General features: G+C 45.6%; 1 protein-coding gene across 3 annotated transcripts in view; it reads right to left on the bottom strand.

Moving 5' to 3' along the window:
- Positions 1–8,161: 8,161 nt before the first annotated feature.
- The window catches only part of Ipo9 (importin 9), a 53,437-nt gene continuing 46,166 nt past the window's right edge, over positions 8,162–15,432 (bottom strand). For 2 of the 3 annotated variants that reach the window (XM_023707965.1, XM_004625344.3), the window contains 9 exons: positions 14,432–14,580; positions 13,859–13,987; positions 12,791–13,066; positions 12,338–12,504; positions 11,142–11,275; positions 10,168–10,290; positions 9,699–9,803; positions 9,408–9,484; positions 8,162–8,993 (listed from right to left, as the gene is read on the bottom strand). In XM_023707965.1, coding sequence (XP_023563733.1) covers positions 8,883–8,993; positions 9,408–9,484; positions 9,699–9,803; positions 10,168–10,290; positions 11,142–11,275; positions 12,338–12,504; positions 12,791–13,066; positions 13,859–13,987; positions 14,432–14,580 — 1,271 coding nt within the window. In that variant the 3' untranslated portion in view covers positions 8,162–8,882. The remainder of the gene's footprint in view (positions 8,994–9,407; positions 9,485–9,698; positions 9,804–10,167; positions 10,291–11,141; positions 11,276–12,337; positions 12,505–12,790; positions 13,067–13,858; positions 13,988–14,431; positions 14,581–15,432) is intronic. The other variant, XM_023707960.1, reaches the window with a different exon arrangement.

Raw genomic sequence — 15,432 nt, 5'->3', positions numbered from 1 at the left:
GCCTAAGGGCTGTTCTGGACATGGCCGATGCTCTCCTTACCTTCCTGGCCCTGGGGCTTTCATCCCGAGGATCCTGCTGACTGGCCAGCAAGCTCCTGCCCCACTTCTCTGGCTGTGGTGGTGAGATCAGGAAAAACCCTTCCTCTCTACTTCCTGCCCCTGGTCAGTCAGTGGTCTCTCCAGAAGGGCACTCTAGGATACTTATCCTCCTCCTCACTGGTCCCTGGCAGCCTACACTGCAAACAGGCAATTGTACATCCCTTCCCACCATAGGACACCGTGTTCTCTCCTATTTGGTTTAAGTTGTCCTTCCCTAGAGGTTTGGACACAGATTACCCTTCAGTCCACAGCTGGGAAAGCACCAGGAGGTTGGCTACAGTCTCATGGCTGAGTTGGGGACCAAAGGAGCCTGGTTCCTAGCTCCCACTGCTGAATAAACAAGTATCTCTCCTCAACCAGAGCATTTGTTTTTTTTCCCTGATGTTTAACTTTAATCTTTCAATCTACGTTTTCTGTACCTGTCTTCTTGGGCCCTGAGGGGTGAAGGGTAGATAAAGAATAGTAGGGACCAGCTTCCTGGCCACCCAGCTACTGCTGAGAAAGGGTGCTTTTGTCAAAGGTGTTTGCCAATGCCTGTGCAGCAGGCTCCTCAGAATGCCAGGTCCCTGCTCATCTGCAGTGTGCCTAGCAGTCAGGTGAAGCTTTGGCAGCCTGGGAATTGCTGAGACCCTCCTCACCTTCCCGGACCTCTGAACAGGAGATGAGCAGGCTGGAGTGGGTGGCATGTATGAGAAGCCCCCTTCTGGGCATGCCCCAGTGGCTACAGGGAGAGCAACAGTGCCAGGTGACCAGGGCCAGGTTATCTTTAAATGGTCCCTTACTCAGCCTGCAGCTCTGCCAGCTGGGCAGGCTGGGGGCAGACAAATGTTATTTTGGGACCGAGGCTAAGAGGTGGAAGGCTCTGTTTACAGCTCTTCCCTGTCTATCCCCATCCCCTCTCCTGGGGGGACCTCAGGCAGCAGTACTGGGCCTGCCCTTTCCCCCTGGGGTCTCTGTTTCCAGCCAGGCACTCGAACCATCAGCATAGATGGGAAAGGCTGAGTCTACAGAGGCATAGGGTCCATCTCTCTTTACTATCCCTAGCCTTCCTCTCCTCTCCTCCCTCTTTTTTTTTTTTTTTTTAAGCAGTAGCAAAGTTTATTTTTTATTTGTACTTTTTCAGAACTGGGGATTGAACTCAGGTCCTTGTGCTTGCCAGGTAAGCGCTTATTCTACTGAGCTATCCCACCAGCCCCACAAAGTTTATTTGAAAAAAGTAAAAGTGAAGTGAGCTCAGGTTGAATAATAATAATAAAAAAAAGACAAAAGTACATCCTGGAGGATGCAGGGCAGGGTAGTTGAGGAAAGCCAGGATGGTCCTATGCCTTCTAATACTAGGCATTCAATGCTGGGCCTCAGGTAGGCCAGGCAGGTGCTTCAACACTAAGGTATGTCACTAGACCTTTTTGAGACAGGATCTAAATTCCCCAGGTTGGTCTCCAACTTGTTGAGGTTAGCCTTGAACTTGTGGAGACCCTGCTGCCTCAGGATCCCAGGTGCTGGGGTTACAGGTGTGCACCACCATGCCCACTTGGCCTCAAACTTTTGATCCTATCTCCTCTAGCTGGGATTACAACCATGTGCCCCTGCACCCAGATGGCGCAGGGTCTTTCTTGGCAAGAGCAGCTATGTAAAGCAGGTTTAGGTGCTCACAATTCAACATTAGGCAACAGCTAAAATTAATACTATGGGGGCACATTATAAAGTGCTTTCATTGTTTTCATTTTATTTAACTTGGAGACAGGCCTTGCTATGTAGTCTGGGGTGATCTTGAACTCAGCAATTCTCCTGCGTTAGTTTCCTAAGTGCTGGGATCACAGGCACATGCCACCACACCCAGCCTGCATTCACTTTAATCCTGTCACTCCGTGGAGCAGAAATTAACATACTGGTTCTGTGGATTAAGTGGAAACAAAACAAAAAACCAAGTGCAGGCATAATTTAAGGAGCCTGTCCAAAATCACTGAGCCAGTAAATGGCAGAGCAGGATTCAAGCCTAAGCAGTCTGGCTCCAGAGCCCGTGCTCTGAACCATTACTTTGAGTCCAGTTTTGCACTTACTGGCTCTGCAAGCTGGGCGAAACACCCTGCCCCTCTGCCTGTGGCTTCATGTGGAAATGGACTGGCGGTGTCAGATCTGCTGGAATCCCTAAGCCAGAGGGAGCAGAACTCATCCATCCTGCTGCTCTGCTCAGTGGGCAGCGGACCTCTTCAAGGTGACACATGGTACTGCTACTGGCCTGGTTTCTGGGCTCCTGGCAGCAAACATGTGCTGTGATGAGGGAGCTGGTAAGGGACATGAGGTCAGGTGTGGATTTGCAACCAGTCAGGCTTGGAAGTGTTTTAACTGAACTAGATGAACTGAGTCTCCATCTGACTCTATGATAGGGAATCTGGTGTTATTATGGTTTGTTCCCACTTCCAGGATCATGAATGTGCCCTGGGGTCTCACACAATGCAGTAACATTGGAGCGGTTTTTTTTTTCCTACTAGAGTGACCTCAGGGCTGAGGCACAGTTCTTTTTCATTTCAAAACAAAGTCTCACTAGGTTGCCCAGGCAAGGCTCCAACTTTCCATCCTCTTGCCTCAGCCTTCCAGTGCTGGGATTACAAGCCTGTGTCACCATGCCCAGCCTTGGCCCAAACTGGCTTTCTGCAACACCAGCAGTGTCCCACCTGACTCCCACGGAGGGTGCCAATTACCAGGTGCTCTGGAAAGGCCCTGAAGCCCCCTCTGCCCCACATCTTCATCCCCCGTTTCTGGACTCTGGGCTCAATCTCAGTTCATGTGAGCTCTTACCAACAGGTCTGGAATCATGGCCCTAACAGTATGTGCTGCTTGCCACCCTGGAAATACAGCTAAGGGGACAACTTGCGGTTGTGTCATAGGGCTACATCCCCTAAGGAGAGAACTTTAAGGAATCCACTTATGTTCTTGGAGAGGGAAAAATGTAGTGAAAGCAAATTAATATGCGGATGATTTATCATGTCACATAGACAACCAACCACAGGAAAAGTGCTTAGCAGGTGGAAAGCAGCAGCTGCACCACCGCCTGTTCTGTCCCCCTACTCCAAGCAGGGCCACAGGGCTGGTCCTTTCCTCAGAAAGTTGTCCTCCTGAAAGCTCATCCAGGTCCTGATTTAGCAGCAACAGCATCTGTGAAACTCAAATGAGTCATATTCAAATCCAGTCAGGGAGACTGAGCCAAATGTAGCTGCCATCTCTGGGGGTGGCAGGTAGGAGGGGGCACTTCTTTCCATTTGAGTGCTTACATTTTTAAAAAAATGTATTTAGTACAGGGTCTCACTACACAGATCAGACTCATAGTGATCCTCCCATTTTCAGCCTCCCAAGTGCTGGGATTACAGGTGCCTTCTCAGTTGCTGGCTCAGTATGCCCCTGGGGGTGGGGCCAGCATGCATGCCAGGGATTGAACCCTGGTCCCTGCGTCTGCCTAACCAGGTGCTTTAATCTGCTGAGCTATCTGGCCAGCCCATCATCAAGTTAGCTTTAATTCTAACTACAATCCACTGAGGTAGGCATCAGTCCATTTTAAGGATGAAGAAACAGAGGCTTAGATGGCACATCACTTGCACCAGGTCTTCCCTTTCCAGTAATCACGGCAGGTCAGAACAAACCAGGACTCAAAGGGACTCCCACTGGACTGGGCCTTCTGGTCAGTCCAGTGGTCCCTGGAGCACTTTTCTTCCCAAAGCACAGCTGCTACAAAATCACGTATTCCACACAGGAATGAGAGCTTAGTGATCTGTGACTTGCAGACACCAGCAGTAATGCTACCCTTTCTCACCCTCTCAAGAGTAAACACTGGAATGTGAGGGTACGTGTTAGATGGTTGATGTTAACTTATACCATCTGCCAGGGAAAGGTAAACAATTCAGAAAATTTGGAATTTTATTAGCAATTACTTTTGCATACTTTGTGACTGGAATCCTGGTGAGGTTATTTTGAATCTCACAAGAACTGGGGCTTTTTTTCACAATATATATGATTGCTAAGTGCAAGCCCAGCCTCAGGATGAAGACTTGCATTGATAGTGAGGAGCCTGCAATGTTGCAATACATCTCATGCCACAGCTGTCACTTCTGGAAGAACACTGCCTCGCTGGTATTTCACTAACACATCTGGGGGCCGGGGAGATGGCTCAGTAGAATAAGCACTTCCCTGGCAAACACAAGGGCCTGAGTTTAATCCCCAGTTCCGGAAAATTAAAAAAACAAACAAACAAAAAAACAAAACACAAAAAACCCACAAACAACCCTCCAAAAACCTAACGTATCTCTTCCACCCTACACCTTTACAGCCCCCGTCTAGGCTCTGGGTTCTCTCACCTGGACTGCCCCACACTTCATCCCTCCTCTTCAAACCAGGTTCCAAGTTGCCCTTACAGCCATGTCGGGATTGGCATCAAAACACTCAAGTCATTGCTGCTTAAAATTCCTAAGCAGTGCTCCAGAAGGCCTCGTAGGTCCCTTTATCTGCCCCTCACTTGTTGTTCCAGCTTTATGTTTGCTGAAGACCGTATAAAGCCTATTCTATTTTCTTTTCCCCCAGTGCTGGGAATTGCTAGTCAAGTGTTCTACCACTGAGCTACAGTCCCTAGCCAACTCAACACTTGAAACGTACTTGTAAGTTCTGAAAATGCAGTTGTTTCTTGATTTTTTTTCCTTTTTCTTTTTTTAAAAAGGCCAGCTCCATTCTCATCTGCCTGGCAAGTGCAGAGAACTGGCAGTGAGTACAGGCTGCTTGGACTGTGCATCACTCTGGCAGGTAACAATGATAGCTGTCTGTTTTCATCAATCTGTAAAATGGAGGAAGCAAAATGACCTATTTTGTGAGGTAATTCCAGTGGTATTTAGCAGTCACTGGCAACCAAGCACTACTGAAGCCCTGTGGTACCATCAGCTCTTGTAAAGTGCTCAGTTCAAGGGTCGCCTTCCCCACAGAACTTGGATTTCTATCCCACTTAGCCAGTGCCCTTTAGGGGGACATAGAACTTGTCTCACAGCACATACCTGGCCTCCCCCAATGACTGCATATGACTTCTCTGACTAGACAAGCTCCTGGAGGAGGGACCAAGTGTCTCTAGCATCTATCATTAGCTTCACTTATCCAACAGAGGTTTAACTTTTGCTGAAACTGATGGGAAACACAATAGCTAGAAACTCAGCTTTCCTGAAGTACTTACTCCTAACAGATCTGCCTAGCAGAGATGAGAGTGTGGTACCTCTCTCACAGGACAATCCTTTAAATTTCCAAAGCCAAGCCTGAGCATGAAGACTGTAAGGGATGTTCAGCACTGTCCCAGACAATCTGCCTTTACTGTCCCAACTGAAGACCACACCGGGGTCTTAAGGACACATGACCAGCTTCTGGCACAATAAACATACTGCTGGCACAATGCACTCTAAGTGAGAGGACAGTAATCAGTGATCCTCATTCATTGAAATCACATATTTTTCTTCCTAGCACTGAGGAAGGAACCCAGAACCTTGCGCATGCTAGGCAACTGTTCTATTCTTGGCTCATTTCTACAGTTGTTTGGATCCTAAATTTGAATTCAAAATGTTACCCTGGGCTGAGGAGATAGCTCAGTGGCATAAGCACCTGACTGGCAAGCACAAGGTCCAGAGTTTGATCCCCACTACCAATCCCCCCGAACATCCTTCCCTTTCCAGGGGTTGCCTGTTTTCTATACTTGATTAGCGTCTCTCCCTTATCTTTTATAAATGGCTTCAAATTGGCTCTTTGCAATGATAGGTTCTTTGCACCTATCCTAACAAAAGAATGGACAGGGACACAGCCCCAGGTCACATCATCTAAAGTCATTTCACTTTAATAAAAAAAATTCTTTTTTTGTAGATACTAGAGATTGAACCCAGGGTCTTTGCATTAAGCTGTATCCCCTACCCTTTTAAACTTTGAGATAGGGTCTCATTAAATTGCTAAACTGTCCAGGCTGGGTTCAAACTTTGACCCTCCTGCCTCAGTCTACTGTGGATTTGCAGTTTGGTTAGTTGGCAGTCAGTTGCCAACTTCACCATCTTCCTAAGTTAAGAAAACTTTTCTTAACTTCACCTCCAAGTTAAGAAAACTAAGGCTAGAAGGCTGGTTTGCTATCACTTATTTTTGGCCCATAATGAACACCTGAGACTCCAATGATTACTTTTAACATCATTCTTACTATTTTATGAGTCATTTGTTGTAGGTCATACGTCCCAATGACTTGTAATTAACAACTCCTTTTATCTGCTTTTCAGTCTTCTAGTGTTTCTTCCATTTCCCCTTCAGTCTTTCCAAGAAGAGCTCAACCAACTCCTGGGAACCTATTGGTGTTTAGCTGCTGTTAACCAGCTAGAAACTTGGAGGATCTTATTACCTCACAGGTCTTCATCTTGAGCTCTACCCAGTTAGTCTGTCCTTTTCAGACTGAAACTAGTTCTCCCTGGCAAGACAGCAGACAAAAGAACAAGATTCAACTTTCTGCCACACCACTGGCCTCCAAAATCTTTCCTTCTGATGACACTGGACATCTCTCTGAACTCTTCTTTCATAGGATGGGAATGTCCACTCTTGTGTGCCTACTGTAAAAGTTAAATGCTCTGGAAACGTTAAGTACCTGCAAGCCAAGGGGTTTAAGACTCTCCATTCTCAACCACAGCTGTGCCTATTGGCCAGGGGTGGTCCTTCAAGGGACATAGGAACTTTTTCTCAGAATTTAAGTTTACTTAAGCAAGAGGCTTAGCCCTTCTTCAAAAATCATCATACAGACAGCAGGGTGAGAAGCCTCTTGCCAAGGACTGTAGGACCATTTTTGGCACTAAGCACAGACTAGGTTTTCTAATTGTCAGGCTCAGAAGGGGCCTACATCATTCTCAGCCAGTGTTGGGTCCCAGGTCACCTCAAACCTGGCATCCCAAGGCTGCTGGCATGAGACCACTCTTTTGCTAAAATCAATGGCTAACTTAGCTTTGTGGAATGACCTACTGCCTTGAGCAACAAACTGAGTGACACTGTTCCCTTGAAATCAACTATGAAGTCTCTAAGACATACTGTAGTTTTCTGGGCATCACTTGGCTAGAACTACCATCATTTTCCTTGTATTAACTCTCCCAACTAAGCGCAGAAGCAGTATTAGCCTCAGAATCTGGCTGGCAGTGAGCAACTATGACTTAGTTCCTAACTCATTCTAGGGACTGATCGCTAGGGACACCTAGTGGCAAGAAATCATTACTGATTACAATAACCTCAGGCTTCTATTAGTCCTAGAGTAAGCACCCTCATTTTATTACCAATTCCTTTCATGAGAATATCACTCTAAAGAAATGTTTTATAGCTGTTAGAGATGGGGCACCATATATGGGCACTATTAAAGGGGATCAGTGGGTATTACTTCTCCCTGCTTGATTTTTCAATCCTCATCTACTCTAGAATACAAAAAGACTAAAATCCAATTAAAGGACTGTCCTTAAAAACTCTCTTTTTTCTCCAGTGATGGGGACTGAACCCAGAACTTTGATGCTTGGCAAGCACTCCACCATTATGCTATACTTGCAACTCCTTCAATATATTTGATTGAATAGTGCCAGCTCTCTTTAAGAATTATTTTAAACTGCCAAAACACATTATAATGAAAATAGGCTCTAGCTAATCTTTTTTTTTTATAAATAGTCTCACTATATAGCTCAGGCTGGCCTTGTGCTCACTTTGTAGCCCAAGCTGGTCTCAAACTTGCAACAATCCTCCTGCCTCAGCCTCCTGAGTGCTGGGATTACAGGTGTCCACCACACCTGGCTCCAGCTAATCTTTTTCTATTTTTACTTTCCTTCAAAAGGGACTGGAAGGCAGAGGTGCTGAGACACCTTAAACCATGCAGACTAAATTCATTCGTAAATTATTTTACTGTCCTAGAAAAATATGCATTGCAAATGTGAAGGCTATAACTTAACCAATTTAGAGGATGCCTGAGGGATAGGAGACAACCTTTGAGTAACAGATTCTTGTAATGTGTGGGAGAGGCAATTAAATATAGTTGGGTCAGGTGGAATTTTTAAAAAATCCTTTTTTTCTAAAAAAGGAAAAACAATTGTTATCTGGCTTATTTTGTGTGCAAGTGTATACAGGAACAGTCCAGGGGAGGGGCTGTGTCATGCAATAAAGCAAAAACAAGATGACACCCTTGCACAGAGCCTTAGTGTTGCAGGAGGAAGAGGGAGGGGAAGTCCATGGGAAGGGCTAGAACTAGCTGTTCGCACTGTCTCTGCGGGGAACCTGAAGCATTGGTGGTGAGGGCGCAAAGCATGATGGTCTGTTAAGGGGATTCCTATCTGTTCCTATCTGAACACTTCAGATGTCCTATGAAAGTAGACAGGTCTGCTTCAGAACATAAATGATTATGACTTCTTGTGGTCCTGAGGTGGGGCAAAATAATCCATGAACATAGTCCTTCTGGGCATGAAAGTTTCTGAACTGGCCAGCAGAGGGCTCTGGGAACAGAGATGGGACAGAACTGCAGAAAATAAAGGTTCCAGAGATGGGGTGTCTTCATGGAGATTTTGAGAAATGTTCCTTGTTCCAGCATTCCTAGTTAACACCACAGGTGAGCTTGGTCTGAACCGTTGTCATGTCACCCTGCAGAGGCCAAGGGCTGAGGGGCAGGAAGTCACCCTAGGTTGAGAAGAAAGTGCATCTCAAGGCCACTGAGGGCTGCAAAATGGTTTGTGGTCAGGCCAAGAGGAGGAGCAAGTGTGGAAAGGCTCCTCTGTTTAGATGCCAATGGTCTGTAGAACCCGCCTCTCGCTGTCATTAAGGTGGCCTGAGAACATGATGTAACAAGGCTGCTGAGCAAACTGGCAGAGGAAGTCTGTGAGATATGCCTAGAGGAAAGAATGAGAGTGGCATTACTGAGGGTCCCCAGAGCCACCCATCTGTAGTAGGGTAAGAACCACCAGTGGTAGAGGGAATGCCAGCTTCCTGAGGGATGGTTTTTGAATTCTTGGATCTACTGTAGATATAACTCAGGGACACACTCTATAAGGAACTGAAGAATTTACCAGCCTCTATCTCATCTTTCACCCTGAGGAGCTTCATAACATAGCTTCATGAAGCTGGGCTATAACACTGGTATAAAACACAATGTGAAAAGTCCCAGTCCCCCCAAAACCCTCAGCCACTCAGCATGGGACCCCTGAGGCTGCCATGAAGAACCATGAATGGATGTAAACCCATATTCCTGTTTCCATGGCTTAGGATGCTCTCACTTCCAAGATTTCTTCTCTGGACACCCTCACCTGCAGATCAATCTGATAGAGAGGATCCTTCAGGGCATCAGGGTCATCTTCCTCATCATCCTCGTAGTAATCCTCCTCTGTTAGACATAGCCAACACAGGGCAGGTCAGGACAGAGGCCCTTGATCAGCCCTAGGTGGTAATGTACCACCGCATGGCCGAGGCAAAAGGGGCCAAAGTCCAAGAAACGTCCTTGTAGGCCCACCTCTCCCCTTCATTGGGCACCCCATTCCTGGCATCACTGTGCAGAGAAAATGTATTTACCACAGCTGTTCTCTTTTCAAACTGCTTACCATATTTACTTGTAGCCAGAATGTCAGATAAAAGCTGGCCAGCTAAACCATCCTCCTCTTCCTCCTCTTCGTCTTCTTGGTCCTCCCACATATCATTGGAGTCATCTACTTGGAAAAGAGAAGCAGCTAAAGCATATGCATGCATTTTCCCTTCCCACACCCAAGCAGCTAGAACAGATAGGCCCAGGGTATTCTGCCATGCAGGCTGCAGTCCCCAGTAGGAGAAAAACGGGAATGGCCAAACCCTCCTAGTGGGTCTGAATGGAAGAACCCAGATCTTTCAGAAAGGAAAACCAAAGCACTTGCCTTCTCCCTGCCCACCAACCCCAGCCTCTGATTTTATGGTAGACCTAGTCTATCTAGTCACTAGGCTTTTTTTCTATTTTTAAGTCAGTGACAATAAACCAAATTGATACTCTGTAACTTCATCTGCTAAATTAAAAATCTCCTGAGTAAGGGCCTGGTGCACCTTGACTCCACTCTGCAGGGGTGGCCTGGCGAGCAGCATTGGCCTCCATGACGTTGGAAAGCTCATTGATAATCAGCTTGAGGATCTTGACCAGCAGAGGAATGTTTGTCCAGCGCTCTGGATCTGGGAAGGAAAGAAGAAAGGGCCTCAGGTCTGACTTACTGGACTCCTGTCCCTCCTGCATGCTACTAACCAGAATTCACCATTTCTCAGGTGCTTTCTGCCATCTTTGACTATATCTGGCCACCAAGGAATTACTTACTAAAGTAACCTTATTCTGCCTGGTGTTATGACAGTTCAAAAGAACAAAACTGAAATCAAATATAGAACTGAGTTCTCCAGCTCCCATGGCCTGCAGTTTGAGAAATATCATTGTTGAATATTGAACTACAGCTAAAGACAAAAGCTTTGCTACAAATCACTATAGCCATAGGCCAAAGACTATCTGATAGTACCACTGTCGGTATGGGTGTCAAGACCCCAAAATCAAGTCGGAAGCTGGAGATCTTTGGAGCTAGAAACTACTTTTGATAATTTCCAACAGGATGATATATATCCTGATCCATTGTTTACTTACAGTTTTCTGCTGTTTATCAACTCCACCCCTCCCCTTTTTTTGTGATGATACAGGGGACAGCTATATCCCTAGCCCCTTTTATAATTCTTTTGAGATGGGTTAAGCCATTAAGTTGAGCAGGTAGGGCTGGAACTTGTGATTGTCCTGCATCAGCTTCCCAGAAAGCTTGTATTTTAAGCATGCACCACCATGCTCAGCACTGTTTTAAAAAATAAGAGCTCAGGCCCAGGGAGATAGCTCAGTAGAATAAGTGCTTGCCTAGCAAGTGCAAGGTCCTGAGTTCAACCCCCGGTACCGGAAACAAAACAAAACAACCAAGAGGTCACATTACATCCCTGCCCTTCACCATAGGTACCTTACACCCTACAAAGATCAGAGCAATGGCAGCATCACCTACTTTTGGCTGATTTAGAGCGGGTACGGATGCCCTCATCCATGTTGTAGATCTCTTCTCCTTTCACACGGATATCCTGCAGGCGTTTGTCATCTGCATTGATGCCATGCTGGAGTAGTTTACACAGTGCCACAGAGCTGGCAAGGAAGAGCCAGAAAAGGTCAACTGGCCACCCATCCAGCTTCACTCCAAGAAAATCAGTCATTATTCCCTAAGATGTTTTGAGTATAAAAGTCCCATTTATTTTATTTTAATTAATTAATTGATTGATTTTTGGCAGAACCAGGGATTGAACTCAGGCCCTTGTACTTGCCAGGCAAGCTCTTATTTTACTGAACCATCTCCCTGGCCCAAAAGTCACATTTATAATTAAGAGAGATAAGTGAGTTCAGCTGAAAATAAAATTTAGGATTCATGAGATGGCCTAAATGAGGTTGTGTTACAGTTCAGACCTAGAATGCCCCTGCACATTAGTTCAGTGCTGAGTGTGTGTGTTGGAGGGTGGGGCCTGGAAGAGGCAGGTCACTAGGGGTGACTGGAAGGGTTTATCTCCCTCCCAGCTCCTCTCTTTTCTCCTTGTTTCTTGGTCAACATGATGAGAACAGCTTTCCTCTGCCCAGGCATTTTCACCATGTCATTTCTGCCTGGTGACTACTGACTGAAATCTCTAAAAACTGGGAGCCAAAATAAACCTTTCTTCTTTTAAGCTGCAGGTGTCAGGTATCATGCCTCAGCACTGGGAAAGTGACCAAGACAGATCCTGCTCTTGTTAAAACAAAGCTAGAGTGGGCAAGCATTACAATGGGTGGCCACACCATAGAGTGCAAAAGGTGATGAGTCTAGGCCATAAAGTTAGAAAGCCAAGATTCAAAGGGTTGGCTTTATAAAGGAGAATGAGCTACTAGCAGTACTTAGCTAGATGGGATCTGTGGCAGAAAGACTCAGCCAGTAGACATCAGAAATACATGGGCTACTATCTTGATTATCTTTTGAGAATTTCAAGATGGTAGCCATTCAAGATGAGTGTGGTGACACACAGCTGTGATCGCACTCTTGGGAGGCATTTAAGTACACAGGTCAGCAAGAAAGAGAAAAGAAACTACAAGGGGTAGTTTGATAAACAAAAATTATCAGTCCAAGTCAGGGATGGAAAAAAATGTGAGCAGAGACAGAATGCTCAGAGAAAAATGGGGCCCTACCTGACTTTGCCTTCATATTGTCCATAAAATAGATGCTGTCGGCTTGTCCACTCAGCCATCACAAACTCCAGAGCAGGTTTGCCAGTAGGTCCAGGAAGGCTACAAAGGAACTCCAAGAGAGGTTCCAGCTGAGTGTGTACCAGATGAGCAAACACCATGATGAGAGACTAGGAGAGAACAAGTAGGATATCTGCTTCAGGGAAATTAATTTCACAGACACAGAAGATGAAAGGGAAAAAGGGCTCATCAGTCAAGAAATAGTCTATGCACTGCAGGGACAGGATAAGAGAACATGGAGATTTCTTTGCCCATGTTTCTTGGGCCAGGACAGGTCCAGTTCTACTTAACTATTCACTAAAGACAGTGAGAGGAAAAATCAATTCAAAGCACACATACTAATTCGCAACCCTATAATCCAGGGGGTGGGAAAGTCCAACTCCCTACCTTCCTTACCTGCATGACACTAAGAGTCTCTGCCTGTTGCATCTTACTGAGGATGGCACGAAGAATCTGATCCAGGTTCTCCCCAAGCTCCCGCCCTGCCTTGGAGATAAGGGTGGAGACGAGGCGGCCCACGAAGGCTGCAGTGAATTCCGAGGTGCGGGGGTCCAGGAGCTGGCTCACCACTTGCATCACATACCACAGTCCATTGTGACCTTGCTCATCATGCCACTGGGCTACCTGCTCCAGTGTCACTGATACATAGGCTCGCAAGCATTCTCCACCATTCTGGGGAGACAGAGGAGGCAAGCAAAATTAGCAACCAGGAGACACATGCGATGAGGCTCTCAACTTATATGGCAAAGACTATTCAGAGGCCTAATGGCTCACAAGAGCCTCTGGGGTTTGCAGTGGGTTCATTCCACTTAGTCCAGTATTTACTGCTATAGATATAGACATGTATCACACAACTCCCCTTCTGCCCAGTTATTTAAAAAATTTTATTTCTGACCACAGGGGATGACTGCCAATCAAACTGAGGTTTAACTACAAAAATTAACCTCTGGCACTGAAATATTTCTCAAATAGAGCAGCAGTAATTGAGGGTACTACAGGTTTTTATAGGAATAAAACAGATCTTACACACCACAGTTTGCTTAGGGACTTCCAAGCTGCCAATATCCACTGGCAAGTTCCTACAATCCTTTTAATTAGTGTAATAAAGTCCTGAAAAAGTAACCAACTCACCCAAGGAAGAGAAAAATACTTAGGCATCCTTCACCTCTCGAGGCCTATCACTTGGCTTACTTTATCAATAGGAGAAATATTCAGAAACTCTTTATGACCCCAAGTTTAGATGTTTGTAATCTCTTCTGCATTACCAATACTCGGATACAGATGACCAGAATGCCTGGTATCTGTACTCCTTAATGTTATGAAGGACCAAAGTATAGAATGTTTGGCTTTTGTAACCTCAACTCTTCCAGGGTCTTCTGGGTTAATATGGAACTGAGAAAAAAGCAGGAAAGCACGTCAGATTCCTCAGCTTACTCTAAGCCTTTGTTTCCATGTCTTAGATACCTGCATAGTGGCATTATCATCTGTGTGAAGGGTGCACTGTGCTACAGCAGGGAAAGCTTGACAGATGAGGAGCTGGGAAAGGGGAGGCTTGGTATTCCGTACCACTGTGGTCAGGATATCAATAGCTGTCTGTAGGAGAGAAGAAAGAACAATCAGGACTGCCTCTGGGTTAGGAGATGCCCAACAACCATGATGCTTACTAGGTAGACAGACACACATAGTAGTGCGAAGAAGGCTCATCAATGAAAGGCCAGTTTCCATAGAAAAGGAACCAACAGTAGTTTACTACTTTATTAGCCCATGGAGGATGAAGAGTACAGGGCAGTGGATTGCACTCCCAGGTGACATATTTAGTGTTGCTGTGTAATGTTGCAACTACGATCAATTCCTGAGTGTACTTCTAGAATCAGAAGAGCCATTTTTCTTAAAGCCTTAGACAAGTACCCACTGTTTTCATGGACAAAGTATCCCAGCAAAATTGCTCTACTCCATCAATTTCCAATGCTATTACTAGTTTTTCCTGTCAGCTAGGTGAGACCCACAGGTGGCACTCACAGGTCTATGTCTACTCACCGCACACAGCCCTGCAGGGATCTTGTCTGCAGGGGCCTGCATTATGCTGACCAGAGTAGGAATCAATCTCATCTGCATTGGGCCCTGACAGGCTTCAATCTGAGACAGCTCCTTGAAAATATCCTGAGCCAGTGAAGCAACGACAGGATCTGAAGTGGAGAAGGCAACACTGAATCCCCATTTGAGAATGTCTAATTCTTTTTTTTTTTTTGGTGGAACTGGGATTGAAACAGGCCCTTGTGCTTGCCAAGCAAGTGCTTATTCTAGTAAGCTATCTCCCCAGCCCCAAGAGTGTGTCTAATTCTGGCATACAGTGCTTGTTGTTTGGCCCTAATGTAAGTTAGCTTTTGCTCTGATTATGTATCATATATTTGGGACCTAACTGGGAGGGGTGCTACATGAATAACCTGAGAGAACAAGAGAGATGCTAAGAAGCATATGTTACAGGCTTCTTTTCAACAGGATCTTTGTTCTGCATTCCAGGCTGGCCCATATCTTCCTGTCTCAGCCTCCTGAGTGCTGGGATTAGAGGGAACCACCATGGCTAGTGCACAGTGTACATGTTTTCATTAAGGGAAGGACTAGTCATTAATAGCTATCTGTAAAACCAAAATTTGCATCTTCTGAGGTAGTCCTGGGAACTGAGCCTTCGCATTGAGCTACAACCTCACCCCATTTTAAAATATGATTTTACTAAGTCACTAAGTTGTCCAGGCTGAGCTCCAACTTTTGGTTTTTTTACTGAAGTCTCTGAGGTTGCTGGGATTATAGATGAGTACCACCATGTCTGGCTAAATATTTTTTTCCCTCATTGAGGAAAATCTTTAAGGACTTTGTTGTTGTGAAACCAGGACTGAGGGTCAGAGAGAAAGCTCAGTGAAATAAGTGAAGTGCTTGCCTGGCAAGTGCAAGGTCATGAGTTTGATCCTCAGTTAAACAAAAAAAAGAACAAACAAACAAACAAACAAAAAAGAAAAAAGAAAAGCAAGCAAAGCAAAGCA

This window comes from Octodon degus, unplaced genomic scaffold (genome assembly GCF_000260255.1).
Source record: "Octodon degus isolate 3935 unplaced genomic scaffold, OctDeg1.0 scaffold00009, whole genome shotgun sequence".
Classification (NCBI taxonomy): domain Eukaryota; kingdom Metazoa; phylum Chordata; class Mammalia; order Rodentia; family Octodontidae; genus Octodon; species Octodon degus.
This window is presented reverse-complemented; position numbering and strand designations above follow the sequence as displayed.